The sequence below is a fragment of the Saccostrea cucullata genome, unplaced genomic scaffold (genome assembly GCF_032062105.1).
Source record: "Saccostrea cucullata isolate Sc308-1 unplaced genomic scaffold, CSIRO_AGI_Scuc_v1 ctg14509, whole genome shotgun sequence".
In the NCBI taxonomy this organism is placed as follows: Eukaryota; Metazoa; Mollusca; class Bivalvia; order Ostreida; family Ostreidae; genus Saccostrea; species Saccostrea cuccullata.
In genome coordinates, this window is record NW_026919645.1 from 1 (window position 1) to 16,102 (window position 16,102).

The 16,102-nt window shown below is 34.7% G+C and overlaps 1 protein-coding gene across 1 annotated transcript; it reads right to left on the bottom strand.

Annotated features, from left to right (window-relative positions):
- Positions 1 to 6: 6 nt before the first annotated feature.
- Positions 7 to 10,665, bottom strand: LOC134235423 (uncharacterized). Its single transcript, XM_062717554.1, has 6 exons — positions 10,434 to 10,665; positions 9,722 to 9,859; positions 6,146 to 6,349; positions 5,552 to 5,607; positions 3,317 to 3,454; positions 7 to 1,177 (listed from the first exon to the last, which is right to left on the bottom strand). Exons 1-6 carry the CDS (start codon positions 10,656 to 10,658, stop codon positions 1,156 to 1,158), a joined length of 783 nt encoding a protein of 260 aa, XP_062573538.1. The 5' UTR covers positions 10,659 to 10,665; the 3' UTR covers positions 7 to 1,155.
- Positions 10,666 to 16,102: the final 5,437 nt, after the last annotated feature.

Genomic DNA, 16,102 nt, shown 5'->3' on the forward strand with positions numbered 1-16,102 from the left:
CTCACTACATTGAATGTTTCCTTAAGTAAGGCAAATTCATACAATAAACCAACAAAAAGGTGTACATCCAAAAATACAAAATGTATGCAATTTTGATTTGATACTTTGGTATAGACCTATTTAAAAACTTAAAAGTAATTCTTCATCTTGAAAATGTAATAAAAATCCAGCATCTGAGGCAAGTTTGAGAGTTTTAATCCCTTGATGCATCATCTGTGCAAGTTTGGTTTATATAAGCTTTATAGTTTCTTGGTAATAGACTTTCATCCAAAACTTTTACAAGGTCCATTATCTGGAAAATGTATGTCAAATTTATCATGTGAAGGAAGTCTATAAATGTGCATCCTAAGGTGTTTTTTAGATGCAAGTTTGCTCAACATAGAACTCAAACTTACTTGAAAATGAAAATGTGTAAAAAATAACCTTTTCACAAATAAAGAAAATGTAAGTCAGATTCAGCATCTAAAGCCAGCCTGGTAGAATGCATCCTTAGATGCATCATCCATGCAAGTTCGGTTATTAAGTTGCTCAAACTTACTTTGAAATGAAACCTGTACCAAAAATGTTAACCTGTTCACTCAACCGGAAAATGTAGGAGAGATTCAGCATCCAAAGCAAGTATGGTAGTATTTATCCTCAGATGTTTCATCCATGCAAGTTTGGTCATAGGGCTCATAGTATCTTTGAATGAAATGAAAACAGAACCAAGAACTATAACCTGTTCACACAAGCAGAAAATGCAGGTCAGATGCAGCATCTGAGGCAAGTCTGGTAGTTTGCATCCCTAGATGGATCATCCATGCAAGTTTGGTTAAAATACTGCTTATGGTACAGTTGTAAATGAGGAAGATCTTTCATGGATGTCTGATCAATATAGGACTTAAAAGTACTTCAACAGAAAACTGCTCCAATAAACTTTACCTTAACCCAGGATGATGACGGTATTACATAAGCTCCCCTAATTTCCTTGAGGTGAGCTAAGAATTAAAATAGAACATTTTTGTTTTTTAACATAGTAAACAAACTAAAAATATCTTGAAACATCAATGCTTGATGAAGGACATCTTGCTGTCAGAATGATACACATATTCATACAAGTGAAATCAGGAAATTTTTGTCTCCTGCTTAAGGAAACCAGAAGTCTCTGTTGCTCTTTCACTCTTCGGTCACAGTTGTGCTGAAAAGTATACATCTTATTTAGTCTAGCATATTAAATGGATCATTGTGTATCATTTTTTATATCATAAATTTAATGCATTCAGTGCACATGCACATGCAACGTGATAAGAAACATCAAAGAATTGTGGTTTTCCCTATGGTTCAGATAGATGCCATACTGTAACCATCAATTTTGTGTGTTCTTCAAACTACTAGATGGATGTCATGATGATATACCCCTCTGAAAGTTGTCAAAGGTAATATATATGATGTATATGTAAAATATGAAAGCCTTATCTCCTGTTATTGAAAGAGCTGTAAACAATGTTTATAAACTTTATTAGAACAAACAGATCACCAACACTTCGTAAGAATGCACATGTAAATTTATTTTGGTTTACCGGTTTCGACCAGAGACGGTCGTCATCAGAACGATGTTTATAAACGATGAAAGTTAAAAACCAGGGGCCACAGAACTCACCTGAGCACATCGGCTAGGAAAAAGCAGATATTGGATCAGAACTGAAATTTTACTGAGTTTGAAGGGGGGGGGGCTTGAATTTCAACCCACCACCAACCAGGGGTTCATGATTTGAACAAAATAGAATCTACACTACTGAGGATGATTCTACATGCGTTTCATCTTTCCTGGCCTAGTGGTTCTTGAGAAGAAGATTTTAAAAGATTTTTCCTATATATTCCTATGTAAAGTTTGGGTCGGCCATTTAAGTCCCACCGTAGCCCTGGGGTTCATGATTTGAACAAACTTGAATCTACACTACCTGAGGATGATTCCACATGAGTTTCATCTTTCCATGTCTAGTGCTTAAGATTTTCAAAGATTTTCCATATATATTCCTATGTAAAACTTTGATCAGTCATTTTTTGCCCCACCCTACCCCAGGGGGTCATGATTTAGGCAAATTTGAATCTACACTTTCTGAAGATGATTCCACACGAGTTTCATATTTCCCAAGTTTCATATTTCCTGGCCCAGTGGTTCTTGAGAAGAAGATTTTTTTAAAAATACCATTAAATTTTCTCCAATTCATAATTATCTCCCCTTGGAAAAGGGCATGGCCTTTCATTTGAACAAACTTAAATCCCCTTCACCCAAGGATACTATGTGGCAAGTTTGATTGAAATTGGTTCACTGGTTCTTGAGAAGAAGATGAAAATGTGACGAGTTTACAATGACAACGACAATGCCAACAACAACGACAGATGACGAACAAATTTAGCTAATAAAAGCTCATTTGAGTCTTTGGCTCAGGTGAGCTAAAAATTAGGTTCAAGTTAGAGGTAAAGGTCACCAGGTCAAAATAGCAGAGGTAAATTTGTATATATATTTTTAAACAGGTAATGCAAATATGTAATCTTTGATCAGAAATGTGCAATGTTAAAATTGTTGAAAATAAATTAAAATTCATACTTATAAAAATTTGATCACTTATTGTGACCCTTCCTATCCTATAGGTTCATGATTTGAACCAACTTTAACCTACCATATATATTACCTGAGAATGTTTTGATGTTCTTTAAAGCTTTTTTGTATTAATTCCTGATTGAAACTTTCATTGTAAATTGTGTGTTATTTCTGATGCTTGGCATTATGAAATGTACAATAAAGCTTCCATATATAATTATAACTTATCAATGTTTTGCTGCTCTTTAGGAAAATTTAAAATAGTGCATTTATTCAAGTTTTCTTGTGTATTTTAAATGGTTTTAAGAATTTGAAAGAATTTTAAGTAAAATTTATATGACTAAAACTTATAAATATATCCTTAGACAAACCCCCCCCTGGACACCTGCCCAGAGGGTCCTGAAATTATCCAATTTGAAAGAGGCACCTTTCTTCATGATAAGGCCAGCTTTTTTTTAAATCTTAGATTAGTTATGAACATCAGAATGAAAAAGTTCTGAAGGAGGAGGAAATAATTTTTTTTTTAAAACTAATTATTGACATTTCCCTGAACAATTCTAAACAAACTTTTTTAATTTGGCTTAAGTAATGATACACTCTAACATCTTTTACCAGGTATATGATAATCAGTAAAGTTTTGTCATAGCTGAATGTATAAATAAAAAACAAATAGTGATAAAGTGAAAGAGTCTGACAAAATAAGTTTTCTTAAAAGTTAAAGTTAAAACTTACAGTGACACAAGCTTATTGCCTTTTCTTTCTCCTTTGATCACTCTGTTGTCTGTGAATTCCCCACTGGGAAAGATCCGATCCATGTCTCTATCATCCACAATTAGGAATAAATCCTTAATCAAGATAGAATTGTGATCTCTACAAGAAATAATTTTCATTACATGTTAATGTGCAAGCTATGTAAGGAAGATAAGGTGTTTTTCACCCTTGTCCATGATTTGAACGATTAAGCTTGCACTTAATATTACGACTTACCCAAATCCTCGGGGTCATTATTTGAATGATTTAAAATGTAGAATACCTCTGGGAGTTTTCAAAAGAATTTCAGTTTAACTGGTCCAATTGTTTTTCTGGAGGAAATGCTTACAAATGTTCCCTATCATATATATTTGAATGTGAAAGTTTCATTTTGTAATTTGGTGCTACTCTCTCTTCGAGGGCCCTGATTTAAACAATTTTTCTTCATCTCTCTTTGGAAGGATCAATGGTTCGCTTTTCAATTTTATAATTTAGAATGTCCTTCACATAGCAATGACTTGTATGGAGTTAACAGATAGTATTCAATCTCAAAGCCGATTAAACAAAATAAGAGCAGAGCAAACACGGACCTCCGAAACATCAGTCTCAAGTGAGATCATGTGCTATGGAGGAGTGAGCATCCTCTGCCAACCGGTCACACCCGCTGTGTGCTCGTTGTCATGATCAGGAAAAAACAAGGGGAAAAAATGCGTCATCAATTCAGTGTATAAATAATGGACTAACTATTGGTATGAAAAATGTCTGTCAGCATTTGACTCAATGATAAATTGTATTTGCTGAAAAGATCATTCTATGAACCATAGAACTTTAAAAATGACGATTTTAAACTAGCCTGCTGCGATATTCTTGTTTCTTCACCTTGCTTGCCAATAATTTACCTTGTTTAAGAAATTGTTCATATGTAGAGCATGCTCTTGTGTCTCAAATCAACTGAGATATATAGTAGAGACCCGTTATTACAATGTTCACTTTGTCACAGTAAAATATCGTCAGGGATGTGATTGGCAGAGGATGAAAAAGGAGGAAATGAAATCAGTCGGGGGTCTGGGGGCCGTTACAGGCCCCCAGTGGGTGCAGGGCAGCGCCTTGCTGGGGGGCCCAGGGGGTTTCCGGAAGCTCCTGGGGTTTCACATATTTTAGAGCTTAAAATTTTATTTCTAGAGATATCTGAGAACCATTTTTTGACCAAAAAAATGAACTCAAGTTAAAATAACATTTAAATCCTTGATTTATTATCATGCAATTTCAATTGACAAATTATTGTTTTAATTTTCTTCTTTCGGCCAAAGCCTTGATAATTCGTAATCTTGCTTGATTGGCCTGCTGCTTGACTTAGGCTTGCAGATCTTTTTCTGCTTCTGCTTGAAGTGTTAACTTAACTTTTTTATTCCGATTTATTCACTTGTGTTTTTCACTTGCAACTTATTATTCCTTTCTATTTCATCATGATTTCTCTGAAATATCCATTACTGCATTTAACTTGAACACACGAGTCCAACAAAAATTTGTTTTTAACATTTTTGTCAATACTAGAAACATCTCCACTCCTGTCCATGCTCTCCATGTTTTTCTCCAGTCTTTTTACATCGTATTACTGAGACCTGGTGATTTTGGACAATGTAATAAACAGTTCTTTTTGTATAGATTTGTTAAGAAATGAATTTGTGCTTTGAATTTACAACGTAATAAGCGTTCTATCGTATAAAACTGTCACCGTAATAGCGGATCTCTACTGTATATCCTCCTTATGCAGGTGATGAAGGTATATTGCTGCATTAGTAAGGGAATCAAGGAAATGGAGATAACGAACAGTAATTAATCTAAGAACTACACAAATTAAAAGCATACCAAACACAGACCTCTGAAACATCAGAGGTGGGATCAGGTGTCATGGAGGATGCAGGAGTAAGCATCCCCTGCTGATCAATCACACCTGCTGGGTGCTTGTCATGATCAGGTAATTAATTTGGGAAAATCTGTATCAATAAATTTCATGAATTTTCTTCAAATCTGGGCCGTTGGTTCTTGAAAAGAAGTTGAAAATGTGAAAAATTTACGGATGAATGGACAGACAGACAGACAGACAGTGATCCGAAAATCTCCAATGAGCTGAAGAAGTTGATGTTAATTTGTTATAATGTACGTTAGTTAACGTTATAAAATTTTAGGTATACATACAAAGAGAACACAACTTACGCTTCAAAAGATGCTGCATCGACTTTACCCTGAACACTTTCATTGTCTTGCATAGTCTGTGAATAAACATTTAAATTGTTCATTAATAACTAATATATGTTATTACTACATGGCAAATCATGAAAGGAAAAAACGGATAAAATCTGGTAGTGTTAGAACCTGACAAATGCCCATGAACACTTCTGTTTACAATATTGTACATTTTATGATTTATTAAAAATACTATAGGACTATAGACTATTAAACATGAAAACAAATTATGTTTATTCTTTAAACTATAAAATTTGTACTTATAACAAAGGAAAAGTAGCATTTGTAAAAGAAAATTGCACAGGAGTTTCAAAACCTTGCCAACACCATTCAATTTGAAATGAGAATCGAATATCTCAGAATTATGCATCAGTGGAGTTTACTTCTGTGCCAACGAAGTTATACAAAAATTAGATTAAAACTGAAAGAGTAATAGTATTTTGAAAGCATATGCATTATTTTACTTGATAACACATTTCAAGTGTGATGAGTATAGGCATAAAGTAAATATGAATATAGTCCTAAATTAGTATTTGATTTAATAAATTTTTTATAAGTACTTACTTCAATTGTGGTGTTAACTGTTGAGTTTAAAGATATTTTTTCTTTATAGAAGTCAACAGCCATGCACTTAAACATAGTAGTTTCCCCCACGGTTGGAACAAGTGTAACTTTTTCGCCCCACAGTTTGATTTCTATTGTTATGTTGTCCTCTTCGATTGTAATTATTTTTCTGGTACTTTTCTCTGTTTGCAGGATTGACGAGACCTAATTAACAATATATCACACTAAATAAGATGATAAATGACTTTTTTATTTGCAAAGTTAGATGCAAGTTATTAATATAATAATGATGCTTAAATGCAGGTAAATTATGAAAGAGTGAAAAAATCATTTTCTTCAACACTTTTCTTAAATGATACATCTTTAATGAAATGTTAAAGCTTAGGAAATGAACAAGAAGCCCACGGGCATTATAGGTCACCTGAGCATTATGCAACAACTTTCCAGTTTGATTCTCTATTAATTATATAGTAAAAATACATTAAATCTTTGAAAATGTTCTTGTCTGTCTCTGGGTATGAAGCAGATGAACTACCTATATAGTCATAATGAGCAAGGGCCCTTATCTTCATGTTTTAACTTAAGCCAGATGATGTATGGCATTCACAATTTTGAAAAAGGCACCATTGATCATCATAACAGTACACTTAGAAGTTGCTAAGCTTGGTTACTGAATACCCATATGCAGGGTAAGGGAACAAAAATGCATTCCAACTATAATCAGGAATATTCAGCAATAATCAGTAGTGCCCCTAACACTGTGACATAAACCCCTGACCCTAGGTCCACACATTGCACAAATTTTGAAAAGGCACTCTTAAAATTACCTATCAAAAAGAAAAATAAATGTGTTATAATTACAAAGGAGCAGATTTCAAACAATAAATTCATTTTCAGTATATAAGTAGTAGAGCCCCCCACCCCCCCACCCCTGACCCACGGTCCTTGAAATTCACAATTCTGCAAGATAAGGGCCCTTGCTCATTATGACTATATAGGTAGTTCATCTGCTTCATACCCAGAGACAGACAAGAACATTTTCAAAGATTTAATGTATTTTTACTATATAATTAATAGAGACCCGCCCTAACATCAGAACCCCTGACCCTGGGGCCACAAATTCATAATTTTAGAAGATTCATTCTTGCTCCTCATAACTATGTACTTAGTTGGTTTATTTAATTCGTAGGAGCAGAGAAGATTTTCAAAGTATTCACATATTTTCACTATATAATAAATAGAGCCACACCTTAACACCAGAACCCGGCCCTGACCCTTGGACCATTAAATTCACAATTTTGGTAGAAGTACTCTTGCTCATCAAAACTATGTACTTAGTTGGTTTAATTAATACCCAGGAGCAAAGAAGAAGATTTTCAAAGAATTCATGTATTTTCACTATATAATCAATAGAACCCACCCCCACCAGAAGCCTTGACCCTGGGGCCATAAAATTCACAATTTTGGTAAAAGCACTTTTGCTCAACATAACTATGCACTTAGTTAGTTTATTTAATACCTTGGAGCAGAGAAGAAGATTTTCAAATTATTCATGTATTTTCACTATATAATCAATAGAGCCCCACCCTCCCCCCAACACCAGAATCCTTGACCCTGGGGCCATAAAATTCACAATTTTGGCTAAGACACTCTTGCTCATCATAACTAAATACTTGGTTAGTTTATTTAATAACCAGAAGCAGAGAAGAAGATTTTTAAAGAATTCATGTATTTTCACTATATATACTCTATAGAACCATACCCTAACACCAGAACCCCTGATCCTGGGGCCATAAATTTCACAATTTAGGTAGAGGCTCTCTTGCTCATCATAACTATGTCCTTAGTTGGTTTATTTAATACCCAGGAGCAGAGAAGAAGATTTTCAAAGAAATAATGCATTTTCACTATATACTTATTTAGCCCCACCCTAACACTAGAACCCCTGACCCCAGGGCCATGAATTTCAAAATTTTGGTAGAGGACTCAATGCTAATTACAATAATGCAAACAGTTTGACTGCTTGATGTCCAGGAGTAAAGAAGAAGATTTTTAAAGATTGCATTAATTTTAGTGGTTTTGGCCATACCCCTCAGGCCCCAAGGGGTCAGGGATCATGAAATTCACAATTTTTGTTCCCTTTTAGCCATAGATGCTTTGTGCCAAATTTGGTTGAAATTGGTGCAGTGGTTGCAGAGAAGAAGCTGAAAATGTTCAAATGTTAACACACGATGGACGACTGACGACGACGGACGAAAACGGATGGCAATAGGTCACCTGAGTTTACTCAGGTGACCTAAAAATAAAGAATAGTAGATTCATAATTATGAATACAAGTGTATCTCAAATCAAGAAATTAATCAAAAATTCTTTCATTCATTTAAATATACCGTATAATCCCTATTAACCGCCCCTACCCCTATAAGCGCCCCCTGGGTCTTTTTCAATTGTCAGGAAATAAGGGCCCCCTTTACAGTGATCAAAATCATCCAAAATCGTATCAAAAGTCCGCCATAATGAGGAAAGTGAAAATGAAACTTTGTTATTAGGTAACTCGTACACAAAATATTCTTGAAGGTAAGATTTTTAGAACGACCTAATCATGTATTTCTGAAAGTGAAAGTTAAAAATACAAGTACAAATTTGTTCTCCTTGTCTATTCCCTAATTTCAAAGTGGGAAAATGAGTCATATAGCATAATTTGGGTGGATTCTTATAGTTTAAAGGAAGGTTAGACAACTTGTAGTGATTCTCTGTTATTTGCTTTATTTTTTCAAAAGATTTCTTGAAGTTAAAATATGACATACAAATTTTCAGTCAAAATAACCGCCCCCTTTCCGCAATTTTCTAAGCGCCCGGGGCGGTTAATAGGGATTATACGGTAAACCCTTTGTCTTATAATAGTTAGGCCGAAATAAAATATAATGTTTCCTGTCACCCGACTTACTGTACATTTTACCCTCTGACCCTTATTTTTTTTTTAACATTTTCAGATTTTGGGGGCTATTTTTTTGAAATAATGAAGTCGACCAACAATATTTACAGACCCAACACATCAGAAGTGTAAAGGATACCTCTACTTTATAAATCTTCATTAACAACCTTGCTAAATGTAAATTGTGAACATACTGTTTTCGATCTTGTTATTATACTGCTATATGTTCTCCATTCATTGAGTTTTGAAAATAAAGTTCTTTCTCAAAATAATTTTTTTTCCTCACTACCTTATTTTGTTTGGTAAGGGGTTAGGAAACAAGATTATTTTTCGTTTTGGCCTTATAGTAATGCAAGTTGAATTCTTACAGAAGATTTTCTATTGGGCACACAAGTTATATAATGAAAGATTTTGCAGTAAGACGTCTCTTCTACTGAGGCGTAGATATTCCGTCTCCGCCTCAAGTCATGATTCCACGGAAATACTATGACAAAGAAAGAAACAAATGTCAGATCTATTTTATATATTGGAAGGAATATAATATATTTTATATATCAAATTTTGAATACAGTGACAGCTAAAATTCTATGAAAGGAATTTCTTAAATTTTAGGACCATTCATTATGAACATTATGAATCACCTTGGTAACGATTCCTTTCACCGTAACCCTGGAAGGGTGTCCTTCATTTTTGAGGACTTCTGCTAATGAAACCAATTTAGGTTTCGTCCATGTTTCTACCAGTGTTTTGTCTATTGTAGGCATTCCAGTGTTCATGACCTGTAAAAGCAAATTAAAAAGGCAATGAAGATTTAAACATATACAAGTTCCTAAATCAGAAATCTGTTATACATAATGTATTTAATTGCAGCAGTTCTGCAATAGTTTAACCATGAACCAAGAAAGAAGATGGGTGAAAAAGGCAACCATAGTGGCCATTAGTGTGACAAAGATGAGCTGAAATATGAAATCTGAAAAATTGATATATGAAAATTTTCTTCAACATTTCATTTAACATTAAAATAATTACTTTGTGCAAGATATGTACAATTCAGAAAAATCCCAGGAAGACTGAAATACCTTAAAAGTGCAATTTGATGTTAAAACATTTACATTTTTTGAGAAATAATTGAAACCAATTTATGAAAGGATCATATCACAAACCTGATTGAAATGCCACAACTGTTCATGAGCCACCCCTAATAATGAGTACTTAATTGTAATACTAATAATGCACAGATTGAATACATATTTATTTGAACATGTGAGGCAAATAGGTATTTTGGACATCTTAATTGTTCTCCCCATCTTCCTAATTATGATATTTCTTAGATAAGGAGAATGCAGAACTTACCAATGAATTGTCTGTGAGTTTTATAGTGCCATCTTCCAAAATTTGATATTTGTTAATCATTAAAGGTTTCATAGCTTGGCATAAATTGAAGTATTTCTCTGCCTGAATAATGAGTTGCTGTATTTTTCTGAATTGTGTGGTTGCAGTTAAAATGGACGTTATGCCATAAGCTTTGCCATCTGTGTAACGTCTCATATCAAGAACCTCAACAGGGACGATTTTCATAGGTCCCCCATTCTGTAAAAGCAAGTATGAAAATGTCAAATCTCTTCATGATTCTGTCTAGGAAAATGTAATGTTAATCTAACCACTGGTTCAGAACAATTAATTCCTAAATGATGATATATGTAAAAAGCTTAATTAATGCAACAAGAGGTCCATGAGCCACATCACTCACCTGAGCACTGTGGCTAGGAGAAATTAAAATTTGGTTTTATTATTGAAAAGTTTATATCCCAAAGTCCCACGAACAATTATGGCTTTGCTATTCTTGAGAAGAAGATTTTTAAAGAATTTTCCAATACTTATATCAATGTAAAACTTTGGTTGACCATTTTGACCCCTTCCTACCCCTGGGAGTCATGATGTTAACAAACTTGAATCTACACAACCTGAGGATGATTCTGTATAAGTTTTATCTTTCCTGGCACAGTGGTTCTAGAGAAGAAAAAGATTTTTAAAGAATTTTCCATATACCCTTACCAAACTGATATGTTTGCTGCAGGCCTGCAGCAAGTCTGCTGCAAGCTTGCAGCAAACAAAATTGTTCGCAGGAAGAAAATTTTCTTGTTCGCAGATGATTGCCGCTAGCTGCGATCTTGCGGCAAACATTGCAGCAATTGCTGCAAGCTTGCAGCAAATTCGCAGGAACCCAACATGTTTGCAGGAACATTGCAAGAAACATACATGCCAATTTAATGTTCGCAGCAAGTTCGTAGGAAACTTTTCTCTATTCAAATGTTTGCAGGAAGTTCGCAAGAACAGTAAACAATTCAAATCAGCCAATGAAACACAGATTGTACTGGGTCAACACAAAACTGGCTATTCTGAAATGATGGAAGTTGTACACGTTTCAGTATTTTGTTTGGAATATATATCGGTTTGAATGATTAAAAGTGTCAAACTCTGGATGTAGGTGTTCATGCATGGATTCTATGAATGATACCTAATTGGTAAGAAATGATTTTGATTTATTTTGATATTTGAAAGAATATTTCTTAAAAGCACGTTTGAGTAACTGGTGTAAATGCTAGGTCAAATTTAAATCTGTTTTTTTTTAATGAATTTCAGTCCTCTTTTTGATATCACATGTGTATACTTCTTAAAAGTATTAATGGACCCAAATCAGTTAAATCTTATGAAATTAATTAGTAAATGTGTAATCACAAAAATGTTCATCAAAAATTATAAGTAAAGTTCTTAAAGTTCTGTTCAGATAAAAAGCTATCATGCACTTTCATTTTAAAAAGGTATGAATATTTTGTCTAAGAACGTAAAGAGGGACTATCATAACTTCATAAAACTGCATCATTTCAGAAACATGTGGTGGATTTCCTCTCAATTTAACAGATTTAGGTCAGGACAAAGGCTTTCTGTGAACTTGCTGCTTGTACAAAGGAATGTGCCAAAACCATAAGGAAATTGTTTGCTGCAAGTTAGCAGCAATGTTTGCTGCAAGCTTGCTGCAATGTTTGCTGCAAGCTTGCTGCAATGTTTGCGGCAGGCTTGCAGCAATGTTTGCTGCAAGCTTGCAGCAATGGTTGCGGCAGGCTTGCAGCAATGTTTGCTGCAAGCTTGCAGCAAGGTTTCCTTATTTGGAAAATCCATTGTTTGCTGCAGACTTGCAGCAAACCTCTTTGCACGGTAAAATGTTTGCAGTAAGTTTGCAGCAGACTTGCCGCTAACTTGCTGCAAACACCAAGGCTTTGTATAGACTGTCATGCTTGCTATGGCTACATTGCCGCAAGCTTGCAGCAATGTCTGCTGCAAGCTTGCAGCAATGTTTGCTGCAGACTTGCAGCAAATATTTGCAGGAAGGCAATATTTTCGGTAAGGGTACTTCTCTGTAATACTTTGGTCGGCCATTATGGCCCCGCCCTACCCCCGGGGTCATGATTTTAATAAACTTGAATCTACACTATCTAATGATGCTTCCATATAAGTTTCATCTTTCCTGGCACAGTGGTTCTTGAGAAGAAGATCTAGATTTTTAAAGAATTGTCCTATGTTTTTCGATCAATGTAAAAATTTGGTCAGCCTTTGTGGCCCGCCCTACCCCCAGGATTCATGATTTGAACAAACTTGAATGTACACTACCTGAGGATGCTTCCACATTAGTTTCACCTTTCCTGGCACAGTGGTTCTTGAGAAGAAGATTTATGAAGAATTTTCCTATATATTTCTATGTTAAACTTTGATTGGCCATTGTGGCCCTGTCCTACCCCCAGGAGTCTTGATTTGAACAAACTTGAATCTAGTACACTACCTGAAGATGCTTACACACAAGTTTCATCTTTCCTGACACAGTGGTTATTGAAAAGAAGAACTTTAAAGAATTTTCCTATACTTTTTTGGTCAGTCATTGTGACCCTGCCCTACCCATGGGGGTCATGATTTCAACAAACTTGAATCTACACTACCTGAAGATGCTTCTATTTAAGTTTCGTCTTTACTGGCACAGTGGTTTTTGAGAAGATTTTTAAAGCATACCACCAAATTTTTATTAATTCCCAATTATCTCCCCTTAAATTAGAACATGGCCCTTCATTTGAACAAACTTGAATTCCCTTCAGCCAAGGATGCTTTGTAGCAAGTTTGGTTGAAATTAGCCCAGTGGTTCTTGAGAAGAAGTCAAATGTGATAACGTTTACACACAGACAGATAGCTAGACAGACAGACAGACGGACGGATGGACAGACGGACTACAGACAAAGGTGATCAGAAAAGCTCACTTAATTTTGATAGATGCACTCTTGTTCAACATAACTATGTATTTAATAGTTAGTTTATTTCAAATAACCAGAAGCAGATCTAGAAGAAGATTTTTCACTGAATTAATGCATTTTCACTATATATATAATCAATAGGGCCCCACCCTTACACTGGAAACGCTGTCCCTAGGGCCATAAAATTCACAATTTTTGAAAAGGCATTCGATTCTTCTTTGTCATAACTGCATGTATATGTTCTTAGTTTACTAAATACCCAAGAACAGAGAAGAAGATTTTCAAAAAATTAATGCATTTTTAACTTTATAATCTATAAAGCCCTGTCATAGCACTAGGTTCCCTAACCCTTGGGCCATGATTTTCTCAATTTTGGCAGAGGAATCAATGCTCATTTATACATTCATGCCAACAGTTTGCCTGCTTGATGTCCAGGAGTAAAGAAGAAAATTACAATAATTATAATTTAAGTGGTTTTATCCCCACCCCTCAGACCCAAGGGGGGGCAGGGACCATAAAATTCACAATTTTTGTTCCCCTTCATCCAGGAAAATATCTTTTAAGGATTTTCTCCACATATTCCAATTAAAAACTTTGAAAGTCCATTGTGGCCAAACCCTACCCACAATGGCCATGTGTAAAACTTGAATCTTAAGGTCAGATGACACGTTCCTCAAAAATATATAGTTTTTCCTTAGAATTAGTAATTTAAGCAAAGGTATTAAAACAAGTATCCTCACAAAAAATTAGGGTACCTTACCAGGCATTTGGACAAGATATCACAGGGTCATATTTCTTATATAACCCTTATGGGTAATCTTATGAATGGCCTATACCACAAGTTTTGGTGTACTTATATTTAAAAACATTTTGAAAACAATATAGAAAACAGAAGAGAATACGAATATGAATAGTTTTTTTATATAATATTAAGAGATACAAAACATAAATTTGAAGAACGTGTCATCTGACCTTAATTCAGTGCCTGAGGATGCTTCAGTATATAAATAAACTTCAGTATATAAATAAACTTATAAAAATAAAAGCATAGATGTGTTTGACGGGGAAATTATATATTTTTGAGATATTATACACTCTTACATTTTTTTTTCATTAAAAAAAGGGGGGGGGGGTATTATCCATACTTCAGGTGCTTGTGGTAAAATGTTAACCTTAGTCATAATTCTGGAACAGGTGTAGCGTTTTATATTTTGCTTTTCTTTTGATAAGGCCTTACTTTTGGTACCAACATATTTGATCTGCATTTGAGAAAGCTTCACCCTCGCTATGTTATTTTATGGGGGCATCAGTGTTTCACAAACTCATTTTGTTCTTAGTGTTTTGAGAAGTTGATCAAAATATAAAGCTTCTGTTAAGATATACTCGCCTCAACCTTCCTCTTTTTTGACTCTGACATGATCTCTTCTACAATATTTGTCATCTGCTACTATGCTATGGCTTGGATACCTTTGGCGTGGTGCACGATTCGTCTGTTCGAAACCCGTTTTCGGACTGTGCAATGAAAAATCACTAAGGGGTGTTTTGGATAAGAAAAATGAATATATTTAATATATACATTGACTTACTTGTGATTTTATTCCATAAAATGACACAAATACGTTTTTCTTTACAAATATTTTGGATATCGAAGATAAAGGGGAAAATATTCCAAATCTTATATATATATTTTAAAGTTATCGCTGAACTTATCACCTCTAAATATGGAAGGTTCCATTTTCTTTGTCTATTTTTTCCCGCTGAAACTTCGTGGCGGGAAATACTTCGCGCTAAAATGTCAATCGGAACGTTTCTTTTCTTTTTTTCATTTTAAATTCAACTAGGCTCAGATCCAGATTTTTTTTTCCACTGGGGGCCCACCCCAATCCAAAAATAAAAAAAAACATACACAAAAAACCCCGGAAACTCGCCCAAACTCAAAAATGTATTTCAAGTGGTTTTCTTTTGGGGGGGGGGGGGGGGGGGGGGGAGAGGTTAAAATCAATGACTCAATGGGCTAGGGGGTTAACCCCTCCCCCTTCCACTTTTTGTGCAAAGATAGACATTTTCTAGGTATTGAAAATTGGGGTTTACCTTTTTTTGTTTGTTTACCCCCCCCCCCCCTTTCAGTTAGCCGTTAGCGTGAGGGTCAGGACCCCCCACCCATGGAATTTACTGTGACCAGGTTAAATGAATATAATAAAACAAGAAAATAGTTACCATCATGGACCCCCCTTGGAAAATCTCATACTCCCTGGTGAACGCGAATATGTTTGAAATTGGATATAAATAAGTTATATAGAAAGAAGAAGTAGCTTAGATACACTGGGCCTCAGTATCATGAATCAAACGTAGGATTAAGTCAACTTTTCAATCGCCTATGAAATATTAACTAATTATGGAATTTATGTCTAATTTTGCAGGTAAACAACACCTTTGTACAATAATATATTGAACAATATTTTAATTTTGGACTGCTTGATTTCTACATTCTATTATCAAATATAGATTTTGACTTAAGACTAAGATGTTTCATGATCCCGCGGCCGGTTTGTTAAAAATTTTTAAGGAAAAATCGTTAAATAAGAAAAGCGAAAGAAATTTGTCCAGTTACTTTTACTGGCAAGATTGGAAACGTGCTTATGTTATTTCAATCTGTATGAGCGGATTGAGAAAGGAGGGGGTGATCTGGACCCCGCCCCTCTTTGGAATTTGCAGAGATATGAA